At 47.9% G+C, this 14949-nt stretch overlaps 1 protein-coding gene across 7 annotated transcripts in view; it reads left to right on the top strand.

The window, feature by feature from the left end:
• The first annotated feature begins 5409 nt into the window (after nt 1-5409).
• The window catches only part of MED12L (mediator complex subunit 12L), a 151276-nt gene continuing 141736 nt past the window's right edge, over nt 5410-14949 (top strand). For 4 of the 7 annotated variants that reach the window (XM_069792971.1, XM_069792973.1, XM_069792970.1 and 1 more), the window contains exons 1-3: nt 5410-5623; nt 12471-12575; nt 14437-14628. In XM_069792971.1, coding sequence (XP_069649072.1) covers nt 5525-5623; nt 12471-12575; nt 14437-14628 — 396 coding nt within the window. In that variant the 5' untranslated portion in view covers nt 5410-5524. The remainder of the gene's footprint in view (nt 5624-12470; nt 12576-14436; nt 14629-14949) is intronic. The other 3 variants (XM_069792976.1, XM_069792975.1, XM_069792972.1) reach the window with 1 other exon arrangement.

Below are 14949 nucleotides of genomic sequence, written 5' to 3'. Positions count from 1 at the left end.
AATACACACAGGTTTGGGAAAATGCTTATTTTTAAAGATGGTCTCAAATACTTTACTTGAGCAGAATGCATTTATTGTTCCCTGAAGAGGGACTGTAGTATTTTAGTATGATTATCACCAGCACAATAGCAGTGAAAGGAGCAGACTTGAACACATGCATATAAAAGTGACTATGTCCTAGGAAGAATTAGGTGGGGGGAAAAAAATTTAATTGCATTTATCTTTCTTGGTGACTACTTTTTTTCAAGAGTCAGCTTTCTGACAGTCTTTTCACATGGAGCAATAATTTATGCCATGGAAAATGATGTAGTTTTCTCAATGCGCTAAGAAGTTTCAGAATCCCTCAGAAAAGCAGAGGTGGTGACAGGGGAGCAGCTGGCACCAAGGGGGCTTTGCCTCGGTTTGGCCGTGTCTTGCCGTAGGCTAGGCAGTGGCCGGTGGCGTGAAGATAGCAGAGGTAAGATTGGGCTGGAGGTAACACTGTGCATAGACAAGCTAGAAATTAGAGTGAAGAATTGTCCTGGAGTTTGCCATGGAGTAACTTTTTCTCGGAACCTTCATTATCAGCTATGGATCCTGACTGCATTTGTTTGAAAACAATTCAGTTAATATGTGCCTTGGCAGGCAGCACAAGTCCCTTCCTAACTCCAGCTGTGAATTCTGCAGAGAACACTCAGGAGGCATCTGACAGGGTCTCTTTGTTTGTGGTTGCACAGTAACACCATATTGCTTTCTGGGTGGTTAAAATAATATTTCCTGGTATCTGGGGTACTGTGTTTATCAAACAAGTATAGGAAAAAAAAGCTCATGGTCTCTGATGTTAAAGACTGGCAGTTTTAGAAAAGGTCTCCTTCGATGAACTTTTGACAGTTTTTTGTAACACCTTCTGTCTTCTAAAGCACATGAAGCAAATAGTGCGTTATTTACCAAATGGGTAATTATTGGGTTATTTACTAATGGATAATTAACTGGAAAAAATGAAGCTGAGGTATCTGATCACAGAAAATATTTTATTGCAAATGCTGTGTGCTCCACCACAATGAATACTGCTTTGAATGTATGACAACAGCAAAGAAGATGCATGAAATCACAAGATAAAAAGGGGAAATGGAAACACTTGTTTCTTCCCTCAGAAGCATTAGATCCCCCACTTTCTGGTAATATCTCACTAGAAGCAAGACTGAGGTGAGTCGCTTGTCAAGGGTGAGCTTAAAAGCCAAATAGAAGTAGCCAAGGAATATTGTAAAATTGCTGCAGTGACCGAGATGATAATTCCTGGCCCGAGTGTTGGGATGTTCCTTTTGTGAGCAGTGCATGGCGCAGCATCGTGAGCCGTGTTGCAGCCTCAGCTTTTGCCTGATAGTCCCATCCCGTTCACCGCAGAAGAGCCTTCCTCTTCAGCTTGCCTGTCTCGCTCGAGTCCCTTCTCCCATCCCATATGTCCAAGACATTACTAAATCTGTTACAGTTTTTCCCTGCAATATTGGAAGTGACTGCCCTTCTCCACACCGGCTCAGCCAGGCTTCGGAGGCCCTGGTCGTCCCCATCCCTGCCGTGTGCCGGCTGCTTGGGGCTTTGCTGCTCCTCCCTGCCCTGCGTCAGGTTTCAGCTCCTTCGTCCGTGTCCCTGCAGAGCAACGCTGCACCCTGGGGCCTCTCCCCGAATCCCGGCCGGTTGCTGCTCCCTCTTTGTCCTGCTCTTTGGTCCCAGCTTTTCTGCAAGAGGATTGCTCACAGAATGTTTTTATTCCTGTCCCCCTAAATACCCATTTCTCCCTTCAGGCCTGCATATGATGAAAAAGATGAAGGAAAGACTGTTGTTGCTGTTTAGCTTACAAAAAAAAAAAAATTAGGTTGAGGCTATATTATCAGACAATGTTGACTATTTGGCTACTGAGCTATACAGGGGTCTTGTCTCTTGTGCTGTGTTTGTACAGTGGCATAATGACAGTCTCGGGAGGCTTTTCCATCTGTGCCATTACCTTGCAGAGGCTTGGTAGTCTTCTCCCTGTTGAACATGGTGTCATCTGCTCCTGTGTAGCTGTTCCTGAAAAGGGCTGATTTTAAACTGTAATGGATGCACTTTCTCCTCAAATTATCTCTCAACCACTAAGTCTTTTAACCGCCCCTAAATTTAAAGAAATAGACTATAATACTTCTCAACCCAAGTCACTGGAGTTTTGTATGATGATTAACTAATTCATTTCACTTCTCATTGTAAGTATAACACGATGTCGTGTGAGTACTAGTGGTGATGTATAAAATGCGGCCATCCATGCAACTTTGGTTGCAACTGCGGGTGCTCTGCTCCTCCTTCAGTTGGTCCCCAGAGCGAGCAGCACTATGTACCATTCCTGTTCACTGACTCTGCATTTAGCAACCAGTGCAGGTCAACAGTGTGTGAGGTGAACAACCACCGTGAAAGATGCACTGAACTAGGTATTTTTGATGAGAGCAAATGCCCATTAAGTGAGGAGTGGAAAAGAACCATCTCTTTTTTTTTTTTTCTCCCACAGCTGCCTAAAGCCCAGTTTATGATACTTAAGAGTAAATATGCAATGTGAGGTACAGACAGATGAAGAACAGTGGCTTGTATACATGCACCTGGAAAGCAGTATTGGCATACTGTTTCTTACAGAGATTAAAATGTCCTGCACTAACTTGATCTTTGTCAATCATTGCAGTCAAATGGACATTTTATTTTTAATTTTATCAATTAGATTTATCCTGTGGTAAGGACAGAGTAGAAAAAGACATTAGGACCTCCAAAACTGCCACCAAGTTTTGTAAGAGATTTGGATTTTATAACTCTTATGGATGAAAACCTCCGTATATCCAGTCACGTAATGATTTGTGATATATGTAGAACTAATGCTGATTACATTTTGCTCTCTTCCACCATGTCACAACTGCTGTAGAGTTGATGTCAATTTACCGGAGAGGCCATCCTTGATTGTAGGAATATTCAGGATGAAAACACCAGGAGTGATGAGAACCCATAGTGATGTGTGTTTTAGCAGAAACACCTGTGGGAAGTTTGCATGTTGGCTGGAGTCAGCCACAGTCCAGATGAGTGGTGCCATTTGTCCCTCACTACCATGAGCACTGAGTAGACATGCGATGTTAAAAATGAGAGATGTCCTTGAAGAAAGCATATAACCAATAATTAATGCAATATTTTCAGAAGTTACCCTCTATTTTTAATTAGCATCAGCAAAGTCACAGCAAATGACAAAAATTTAGTCATGATGGTAAAAAAACATGCCATGAACTGGTATTTTCCATTCCTCCTTATTCAGACCTTATTCCTCAAATTCCTGTACTAAAGTGGTGGCGTAAGGTGCTACTCACTTGACCAAAGGTGACATGAAATACTTGTTACCCTCTGAACAGAGGCAGCTCCGCCGAACCTGGCTCCCCTGGCAGGATTGCTGGAGAAAACCAAACTAAAACTCCAGATCAGAATGTTTGCAGGCTTGAGGGTTTAAAGAACCCTGGATTTGAACCTGGACTTCTCAAACATCGGTGACTGAACTGAGGACTGGAGCAGTGGATAGTGCAAATCTATAGCCAGATCTGTAACCCTGAACTATGGACTTCATGGGGCCAGTCTCTGCTGGGACACCTGTGCTTACAGAGGTGCTGTAAAATGCAAGCAAATCAACACAGAACTTATGAAAAGCTCTGAAGCATTTTTACCTACTGATGGAATGAAGGAACAGAGCTGACAAACACTGCTGGTCTTTGGAGTGTGCCCTTGGATCACCTGCAAAGTCTGACAAACCTGGCAAGGAAGGCACCTCAGAGGTAGATTTTAAAGTTTGAAGATCTCAGACTTGTTGATCCTTGCCTTTGGTGAACAACACAGCTGGATGCACAAAAAGTAATTCAGTTACAAAAGTGACAAATATTTATATAGAAGGTGTATTAACAAATATGAGGCAGTGTAGGGCATTACTACTCTACTTTATTGCTATTGCCCAGTTCAACCTCAGCTTTTAAGTTATCTGTGGTTTGATTAGAGAATTGCTTAGAGACAGAAGAAATGTGGTTTGCCTGTATTTCCTGTTCTCGTCCGTACTAAATCTGAACATAAGCTCATTTGTAGAGTGCTGCTGTTAATTTCATTTAGGCTTACTTGCAACCGACTGTCTCAAAGTACCTCCTGTTTGTACTGTCCTAGAGATACAGCACAAGGAGAGGATTTGGTGCAAGTAACAGGTAGAAAGGGGAAAAGAAAAAGTTTCTGTGCTTGCTTGCTGTAATGCTAGTACAGGAATGCACCTACCACTCCACTACCTAAGGAGATGGCACCTGTACTGAGAGGGGAGTCCGTTCTGCATAGCAGGACACTAACTGCAGGCTGTGGCCGAGACTGGGGCCCACTTCAGGAAGGCCGGCGAGTACAGGGCATCCACCTGCACGCTGGAGAAGGGAGGAACCCTAAAGCTTTAACGTTGTATTACTTCTGGTTTGAAGATTCATTAAGGGGAGACCGTGCCTCCGTTGACACCACGTTTCCCGTCCCGCTTGGCTGATCCACTGGGTTCAGCAGACCCGCTGGGGTGGCACCGTGGCCGCCCGGGAGCATCCTTTGGGGATGCCGGAGCAGCCTCCCCCCGTTGCAGCCGAACGGGGACGGACACAGCCGCTGGCCCAGGGGCCCCCCAAAGCTGTAGCCCCAGGGGGGCCGTGGTTGCTGCTGCCGGAGCAGCACCGCGCCTCTCCCGAGCCGGTGGTCCCTCCGGGAGCGGGCTCAGCATCCCTCGCAGACCCCGGGCAGCGGAGCGAGAGGGACCGGGAGCCCCGCGCTCCTCCGCTCGGCCCGGCGGGTGGAACACGGTGGGGAGGCTCCGCTGCTCCCGCCTCGCCGGCTGCGCAGGGCGGCTCGCAGCCGGGACCTGGGACTCCTCCCGGGATGGACGAGGGTCCGCGCCGGAGCGGCGGGGCCGGCTCCGGGATTGCCGGCCTCCTCGCCGCCCGAGGGTGGGCCGACCTGCCTCGTCCGCAGCGGGCGGTTATTTCCCTGAGCGGATCGTTTATCCGCTACGCTGAGCGACGGCAAGAACGCGAACCGACGATAGGGTGACGGCGCGGGGGCTGCGTCCCTGCGGCTGGAAAGGGGCCCGGAGGGAGCGCGGCCGCCCGCTCCGCTCCCCTCCCCGCGGAGGAGGGCTGTCCCCGGCGCCTCTTCCCCCGCCAGGCCCGGGGGGGCTCCGCTGCCCTCCTGGCCGTCCCCCGGGGTGGTCGGGGGGTGTCCCGGGCGCCGTGCCCGGTGCGGTGGGCAGCGTGGGGGCCGCCGGCCGTGCCCGCGGCGGGGGAGCGCGGCTCGGAGCGGCACCTGCCGCGGGAGGGAGCGGGGCGGGGTGGGCCGGGCCGCGCCGCCCCCGTCCGCCGCCGCCGCGCCGCGCAGCCCGCCCCCGGCGCGGCGGGGGTGAGGCGGGGGGCGAGCCGCCGAGTGCTGCTCCCTGGCGCTCGGAGCCCGCTCCAGCGCCCGCCCGCCGCGCCGGCGAACATGAGCGATCATGGCCGCCTTCGGGCTCCTCAGCTATGAGCACAGACCGCTCAAGCGGCCGCGCCTGGGGCCGCCCGACGTCTACCCGCAGGACCCGCGCCAGAAGGAGGTGAGACCGCGCCGCGGCCCGGCCGCCGGCCGCCCCCCCCCCCCCCCCCGCGCGCGGCTGGGCCGCCGCCCTCGCCCCCCGGCCCAGCGCCTCCCCCGAAACTTTTGAGCGGCGCCGGGCGGCCGCGGAGCCGCCCGCTGACTTGCATTTTCTGCGGCGAGGCTGGGGGGGGGGCGGCGGCGGTCCCGCTCCCCGCCACCTCCACCTCGGCCTCGGCCCCCGCCTCCGCGGCCCGGCCGGCAGCCGGGCTCGCCCTTGCGCGGTCGGCCGTGAGGGCGGAGGGGCCGGGCCACCTGCCCGGAGGGGGCCCGGGGCCCGCGAGGGGCACCCCCGGAGGGCGAGCGTGGGCCTGCCGGGCTGCCCACCCGTGCTCGTGACCCGGCAGCGGGGACCCGCGGTCGGAGGAGCGAAAGGGCCGGAGGGTTCCGGAGGTCGGGAGACGGGTCCGACCGAAATCACGGGGCAGGGGCGAGCGGGGCCGCGGCTCGTGCTCTTGCGTCAGGCGGCGGTTGTCCCGCTCCCGGGTGCCGCAACCGAACCGGCGCGGACCCGTCGTCGGTCGGTGCTGGTGACGAGCGTGTAGTTTGGGCGGGCGCTGTGACACGGCTGGCGAGGCCGTGGGGTCGGTCACAGGCTCTCCCTGGCCCGGCTTCCCGGTCTCGCTTCTGGGCCGCCCGCCGGCCCTGCAGAGGTGCGGGGAAGAAGCCTCCGGTTGGGTTTCGTGACCGGGATGTCTCCCAGCAAAGTCAACGGGTCTCCCTGAGGTTTGCCTCGCGCGCTGGGTTGTGACTCGTGGATGAAGCCACGTGCGCCAGGTACCCCTGCCCCTCGCGAGGTTGGTCTGGGGCGTCCTCTTCTTCTGGTGTTCCTGGCCGTCTTCGTCCCGGTGAATTTGGCACTCGTAGAAGTCGTTGGTCTGACGCGTCTAGAGGAGGAACTCCAGCTAAATGGAGTGAGTACGGCAGGGCAGCCACGCAGCGTTCTTCGTGCTTTGCTGTCTTCCCGGTCTGTTGTTTTCTTGTGAGGCTTCCAGAAAGGACACTAATTCAGGGTAATTTGTTAGCTGTGTATGAGCGTTATCATCTGCTCCACATAGGCTGGCAAGCGCTCGTCAGAGAGCGACTGTTGGTCAGCGCTGGTGGAGAGGAGCTTGGACAACACGCGATACGAGATGCTTATTCAAGTCCCTTCCTAATCCTTTGAGACATGCCTCAATTTTTTGACCTCTAACATCTTTCTGTCTTTTCACCCTTACGCCGCTACTCATCATACTTACAAACATGGTGATTACGGTAACTAGAAGTAATTCTCCAACGTGTATTTTTTATGTGCGATCGTGACCAGGCTTGCAGAACTGCATCTGAACTCAGCTATGACAATGTATGGAGATGAATTTTTAGCTCTGGACTGTTGCATATTTTTAGTCAGGTGGTGGATTGATTCTTGCAGACACGTTTATAAATATGCAGCCAGTTACAATAAGAATGGAAGTGGCAAGTGCCCAGATGGTTAATATTTAAAATATGTTACATGGGTGCATTAGTAAGTAGAAAATAACTGCAACAGGCTTATTGTTATTTGCCATAATGTAATTGATTGAAATGTGGCTTGGGGAAAGTCTTCATTCCACGTGTGTACGGGCAGCATTAGTGTGTGTTGCACGGGGCATTTACAGGACACAGTCAGTCCTCTGTCGTTCCAGCCTTTGGGTCAGTGAAGTCTGTCTGTCGTTTGAAAAAGGAGACAAAAGCGGAGTTACAGGTCCTAGCAGAGGTGGGAATGGGCTGTCTGGCGACGTTGGTGTTGCCAACTGTCGCCCTGTGCCTTTCTAAATTCCCTCTCTGCTAGGAGCTAGCACCTCCAGGGAGCCTGGGCTCTCAAGCTGCAGAGCCTGTTCCCCTGAGCACCAGGTGGAAATCTGCATCCTCCGCAGAGTCCCCTGGTGAAAAGCTTGGGGCAAGGCTTCAGCCCTGAGCATTGGTGTGTGCCCTGTGTGCCAAACGCTCTCTGCAGAAATAAGGGGGTGACAGAAGGGAAGTCTTCAAATTGCGCAGCACATAGCTTCTGCTTGAATGCAGTTACCTGCTGGGGCTGCTTTTAACACCTGATACTGCTCTAAAAGAGAAAGATTAGGAGGAATCGGCTTTCCTTGTCTTTCTGTAATATGTTTTCTTTGGACGTTGGACACTGCTTTGCACATACTTTCTCTGTTGTGGTGGTTTAACCGCAGCCAGCGACTAAGCACCATGCAGCTGCTCAACTCACTCCCCCCACCCAGTGAGAGGGGGGAGAGAATAGGGGAAAAAAAAGTAAAACTCATGGGTTGAGGTCAAGAGTTTGATAGAACAGGAAGGAAGAAAATAATAATGATAATAATAAAATAATAATAATAATAAAAGGATTAGAACATAAAACCCAAGCGATGCACAATGCAATTGCTCACTGCTCACTGACCAATGCCCAGTCAGTTCCCGAGCAGCGATTCCCCCTAGGCCAACTCCCCCCAGTTTATATACTGGGCATGACTTAAAGTGGTATGGAATATCCCTTTGGCTAGTTTGGGTCAGCTGTCCTGGCTGTCCCCCCTCCCAACTTCTCCTGCCCCTGCAGCCTTCTTGCTGGCTGGGCATGAGAAGCTGAAAAATCCTTGACTTTAGACTAAACATTACTCAGCCACAACTGAAAACATCAGTGTTATCAATGTTCTTCTCATACTAAATCCAGAATGTAACACTATACTAGCTACTAGAAAGAAAATTAACTCTCTCCCAGCTGAAACCAGGATGCTGTATAATCAGTAATCCCTGCTGCTGATTGTGGAGCAAAAGGTAGGTTTGGAAACATGCCTGGGCAGGAGCATCTGAAGGCAGGTGTTAGAATCAGCTTTTTTTCGAACACTTCCTGTGCTGTAAATTGTTAAGGTCTTCCTAAGATGGATAAAATATAATGCAAATTGTGCTTATTACAAGCCAAAGATATATCACTGAATGTACCATATCGTCAGGGCCAGATCCTGATGATTTTACTCATGAGTAATGCTTTTAAATTCAGTTGAATTCAGTTTCAAAGCACAAAAAAGCACAATCAACATCGTTTTATGCTGAGAAATAGCCTTCAGACTGCAGGAGTTTCATTGCCTTCTCCACACATAGCGCACAGGGTTTGACCCCTCCAAGGCTCAATTCTCCAACGTCTACAATTGCCAGTAGCCCAGACCACCTTCTCACTGGTAGGATGGGTAAAGCAGTTGAAATTTCTGCCAGAGAGGCGTCTCCAGTGTTGTCCTCTTTATGCCAGTTGGGAGTCTTTCCTGGGCCCTCTCAGTGTCTGTTTATAACAGTACATCATCTTCCTAGTCTCTGGCGAAACTTGCTTTGGCCTGTGGTTGGCTGTTGGGAATGGCTAATCCTTGCTTGTGACTTCTGAGCCATTGATTTGGAGTGGAAAAGCTCCTCTAAATATCGATATTCCTCTCTTCGTCATGAAATATAGCTTGTTTAGTAATCTGTAACTGGCACAGTGTTTTATACTGTCTCTTTTAGGGAGTTACTTTTTGATCTCGTCGTTCCAACCAAGCCCAACATTCGGTAGTGTAAGCTGAGCGTGAGTGGAAGGTTTATGCTGCAGCAGCTGCACCACAGGTTGAAATCCTGGACCTTCCCGCTGAGCGTCTGGGTTGCTCCAAGCTGCTGAAAGTAGGTGCCCTGTTGTAATAGAGAGGCACGAAGCAAAAGATGGAGCACATGGGAGGACCTAAAAGTAATGACTGGTTAAAAAGATCCATTTTGCTGCTTTTGTGAGTTTAATAGGGACTTCTTTTAAAATTATCTTCTGAAGGAAGTTTTTGAGGTCAGGGAGAAAAAGAATGTCTTTCAAAAATTCCTTGGTTTTGACTGTCAGATAGTGCCGGTATAGCTCTCTACACTGTTTGCTCAGCTCGGATGTCAGAATAAACTGGCCAGTTCCTAGTTTTTCCAAAACCTTTATACATCATTAGCTTTCCGCTTTTCCTCTTACTGGCTTGGTGCTGCAGTAAGCAAGTGTGTTACTGCAGTAATAAGGAAGCAGGAGGATGCTTAAGTTGAAAGAGCTCATTTCTATTAATTAAAAGCAAATTAATATGGAATTACACAGTCCAGGACACCCAACGGTAACGCCTCAATGCTTGATCCGAACAGTTGGTTCGTTCGTTCTCGGTCTAGTTTGAGTGCCCTGACTGCAGCTGGCTGGGTAAGCGCTACCGGTGGCCTCCTCTGAACACGCGTTGCCGGTCACAGCTGCGGTGGAGTGAAGTAACGCACGCAGACTGAAGTTGGGGTCTGATTCTGGCAGAGCTGATGCTGCTCAGCTCCTGTGAACATCGGTCTGAACTTGTCGGGCTTGCTTTCTGTAAAGATATCCATCTGTACGTGTTGTGTTCACAAACCGAGTAGTGCTGCGGCTACGTCGGTGGGTCTTGAATATCCCACACGAAACAATTAAAATTCTTTCTGAAACAATGCAATTTGGGCCTGAATGTTCATTTGGCTATTTAAAACTGCAAAAGGGTTTTAAGCCTTGATTTGGCTCGCTTGGGGCCCTGCTTGACATTTTGAAAGGAAGCTTGACATCCCTGCAGGAGCCCAGAGGATCCAGCGTGTTGCGGCACAGAGCGCGTCACTTAGTGACAGCAGCGTGTGGTGCTGCTGTGCCTGTCATTAGGAGAGGGCTTGCAAATCAAGCCAAGCGAAAGCAGGCTTAACCCTGGTTACCTTCAGTATTGTACAATTTAGCTGTGCCGGTGTTCCTGCCTGTTTGTCCAGGAAGCTTTCCCCCTCTGCTAGGGGACAGCTGTGCTCTTAGAAAATGACCCTGAGCTGTTAATGGAGCTGGCGTGAGTGAGATGTAATGAGAGCTCCTCTGAACATCCATTTTATTGTTAATTTGTTTGTAAAGGTATCTCTGTGCATTGTGTTCGCAGATGACACGTCTTCATTTCTAGTCGGTGTTTGGTTATGCAACTGCGCTATGTTCTGTGTTTAAAATTTCTGAACTACTGCTGAAGGCAGGGAGAGATCTGAGCTAATGATCTGAGCCAGACAAAACCAAAACACTGATGTGTTTGTGTTGTCAGTCCATCCGCAGCTTGTTCCTACAGTAGTGGTAGATACAGCAGTACAACATACGGTTCTTAGTTATTTTCAGCATAATGATATCTATACAGCTTTTTTCAAAGGAGGAGAAGTCTAAAGGTAACAGAACTGGGGTCAACTGTGGAAATGGCACTAACAGTAACATATATCTCCATCTGTTTGCCATTTACCTTTTATTTATTTGCTTATAATCTTTTTGATCACTTTCATCTCTGCCTTTATTTGTGTTTTCAAGGCTGTCTTGGGGATAGTGTGGGTGGAGGAGTGTTCCAGCACTTCTTGTTGATTTCATTTAAAATTCAGATGAGGCTGGCTAACTTCATAAACCCTAGAGAGCTTAGATTTCTTCTAAATACATTACTGTCTCCCGCATTACTCCCAAACTTTGCAAAAATACTGAAAAGCAAAACGCATTGCAAAGCGTATGAGAATAAACCAAATGGAAGCTTCTGGGTCGCTGTTTTGGGGGAGACATGTTGTCCAAAACTAGTAATAAAATCTTTTAGTAAAATTATGGCATTCTTAACTTTATTTTCTCCTGTTTTATTTGCTTGGTTGCATGGCAGTCGCTCTTTGTTTTCATCGGTTATTTCACAGTCATCTCGGGGACTGTTCCAATATCTCACCCACTACCAGTGGTCTGCGGAGTACCTTTGGTGGCAAGTAACTGATTCACTGGGGGAGATCTGTGCCTCCTCTTCGGAGGGAGATGAAGAAAAACAAACAAGCCAAGTTCCCATTCATCTGGTGTAGGTAAACCTCAGTCTGACAGGCACGTGATCCCGAGTAAGTGAATAAACTGCACAGCCTCCATGGAAGAATATTAACTTTGGTGAAATTACAGAGCGGAGACAGGGAAGGGTAAGGCTCATTTGGAAGTTATATTCTGCATTTGTGAAGGCTCGGGTATGTGTTTGCCCCTCATGCTACTGACCCCGCTTCTGTCCGTTCTGCGTTCTTGCTGCGAATGGGATCCAGCTAAGTCTGCTTAAATACTGATAAGCAGCAAAATGAAGGTGTGTTGATAGTGTAGTAGGAGACTAGTAATACTTCCACTGCGAAGGTAACTCCAGAAGCAGTGGGTTTAGTTGCAACAGGGATGGATGTTCACTTGAAATTGTTTCTGCTAGAGGCGGTCTGTTTCTTATTTCAGCAGATATTCCCAAATGATGGTTGTGGGGCCACCAACGTTTTAAACTTCAGCAAAACAACGATGCAGAAATGTTTTCGTGCTGGGGGAAGGGACACGTGGGGTCTGGGGTGACGAGGGGTGTGCAGCAGCATTCTGCTACGGAGCGATGCGGCTGGTTCCAGCGATCCCAGCTGGGGACTGGCACCGCTTTCGTGAGGAGGATTTAGGGCTGGGTGCTGGGGAGCACTCCAGGTTTTACGAAGGCTGCCGAGGCTTTGTTTCCCGCGCCCCTTCTCAAGGGCAGCATTCCTCTTTCAGCAAAACAAGTGGCATCCTTATCGCGTTACGGCCTTGAAGCCTGTAGTAAGGCAAACACTTAATGGGGACTGGAGCGTCGGGGTGGCATCGTGTTCCCCTTTGCTGGAATCCTGTGAAGGTGCAAAGTGCTTGGAGTGTTCAGGTGAATGCAGAGTCTGGCATGCTAGCAAATACATAAATTTTCTTTATAAAAACATGCTTCTCGGAATGACGTGACTTCTTAAATTGTAATTTCATTTTTTTTCCCTTAAAACACTCTTTGCAGGATGAACTTACTGCAGTGAATGTAAAGCAAGGCTTCAGTAATCAACCTGCCTTCTCTGGAGATGAGCATGGATCTGCTAGAAATATTGTCATTAATGCCTCAAAGGTAAGACAGGGCTTTTCAGTCTGAGTATACTCACTGAAATGAACCAAGTTGGCAGGGGTTGTACTTCATCTTGACTGCTTTGCATTCTAGTTGGAAGTCTTTGTATCAAAGCTAATTACAGAACTAATACAAGAATGCGGAGCTATGTTTCTGCTACCTACTGTTATCAGTCTTCAGAGGAAAACATGGATGCCAAGAACAAAACGTAACTGGCACGCTTCATTGTAGAAGAGACATTAATTTTTGCTCCTTTTCTTTTATTTGCTTCATGTACAAAGAGAGTAGTGACTCCTTCCCTGGAAGTCCCTAGTATTTCCACATCTTTAGGTTGCTTTGGTCTTGCATCTGTTTCATCAGGCTGTTTTCCGCCAGGAGAAACTGGTCACTGTGGTCCAGGTCTCTTGGAAATATATTCTTGGATTGTTTAGTGAGATTTGGCTTAGCTCTCCGGTGGGGTTTTTTGAGAGTCAAAGAAGTGTGAGATACAAAAGAGAAATAAAAATGACTAAAATATTAGTTACTGTCCTCCAAATTGAAAATTTTAGCTGTTTAGAAAAAAAATTCCCATATTTCTTTGAAGGATCTGTCCAGATTCACGCACTCTCTCTCTTTTTTTTTTTTTTTTCCTGTTGTGAAAGCAGGAAGAAACGGTTTTGAAGGAGAGTGTTATCAAGAAGCTTATATGTTTTCAGACAAAGTAATTTTCTGCTGTTTGACTTTTAAAATATATAACTTTTTACAGCTTCTTGGAAAATGTGAATTTACTTATACAGTGATGCTCTTTTATTTTAGTAGAAGAAGAGATACAAGTAAATGACAGGGTTGCTATTGTTGAAATGTTAAAGGTTTTCCTGTTACGCTTTTCTGATTTTGCTTTCTAGAATTGTTACCTGCAGGTACTTTCTGTCTTATATTTTAATTATTCGTGTTTTGACTATTGAACCTAACTGTTTGAAAAGTAAAACAGAAATTCACAAGGAAGTGCTTTTAGTTATTTGGAAGATTTAAGTGCAGAATTACCAAAATAAGTTCAGTATCTCCTGAAAGCTTTTCATATGTTTTAAAATTACCCAGCTATGAATATATTTATTAGAAAATCAAACATTCTTACTGATAGGCCTAAAAACTAACTTCTGTTACAGTAATTTTGAAAAGGAAATTAGCTTACATTGGAAGTAAAACCTCTACTTTTTTTTTTTTTTTTTTTTTTTTTTTTTTTCCCCCTGCTGTTTTGGGATTGAAAATACTGGGGAAGCAAATCTTGCAAAGCTTTTCATTCTGGAGGTATCGAGTGGTAGTGGAGGTGTTTTGAATAGAAGTCAGAACTCTTCCTAGCTTACGTGAATCTTTGAAGTTTTGCCTGCAGTAACTGATGACAGAAAGACAATGCATGCAGTTCTTGTGACAGTGTATTTTGTTCTAAATAGAAGTGAAAAGCGTTCATTTACGCACTTCGTGCTATGGTGAAGTGTAGAAGGGGAGGAGTGTTCCGAGACACTCTTAGGATACGCTAAATCGGGGCCTAAATCCGAGCCCCTCATCTGCTGGAGGGATGTGGGTCTGGGCATTCGTTCGCAGTGACCTGTCCGAAATGGCAGCTGCATCGCTGGTAGCTCTGAGGCCTGGTCGTCTTTGGCTTGGTTTTGCTGACCTGCAGATGATGCAGAAGTGTTGCATGGGTGCTTAACATCATGAATCCCCATCTCCTAGCAGTAGGGAATTAAAGTGTAATCTTATTAGATTGATAGCCTGGGCTAGAGTGATGACTACATCTATTCAGATGGAAATCTATTGTGCATTAATGTACCATAGATGCTTACTTACTGGGTTGTCATATATGTTTTGCTTTTTTTCCCACCAGATTGGCGCTTACTTTAGCAGCATACTAGCGGAAAAGCTAAAACTTAACACTTTCCAGGACACAGGAAAGAAGAAACCACAAGTAAATGCCAAAGACAACTACTGGCTGGTTACTGCTCGGTCCCAGAGTGCAATTCACAACTGGTTCACAGATTTAGCAGGAAGTAAACCACTGACTCTTTTAGCAAAAAAGGTATCCAAAACCTCCTTCCTCTATTTCTTGGATGTTGGATTGGGCTGTGAGAATAGGACAGTCTATCTGAACGTGCTGGATGTGGAATGGTGCTGGAGGCAGCTGCTGCTGTGCAGCGTGTTCCCCCTCTGCAAGTAGGGTACCTGGGCAAAGGGGAACTTCTGATCTAACTGGGGAAAAGTTCCTCTGAATGACTACATTTCAGCTCAGGCATGTTTATCTTATTGACAGCCAGATTCTTTGCCTGTACACTTCACTTCAAGGTCTCTTTCTCAAGCAAAGGAACAGTTTACAGAAGTTCTTGTGCCTGGCAAGGAGATA

Source organism: Haliaeetus albicilla, chromosome 9 (genome assembly GCF_947461875.1).
Source record: "Haliaeetus albicilla chromosome 9, bHalAlb1.1, whole genome shotgun sequence".
In the NCBI taxonomy this organism is placed as follows: Eukaryota; Metazoa; Chordata; class Aves; order Accipitriformes; family Accipitridae; genus Haliaeetus; species Haliaeetus albicilla.
The sequence above is the reverse complement of the archived record's forward strand: the minus strand, read 5'-3'. Positions and strand labels throughout refer to the sequence as shown.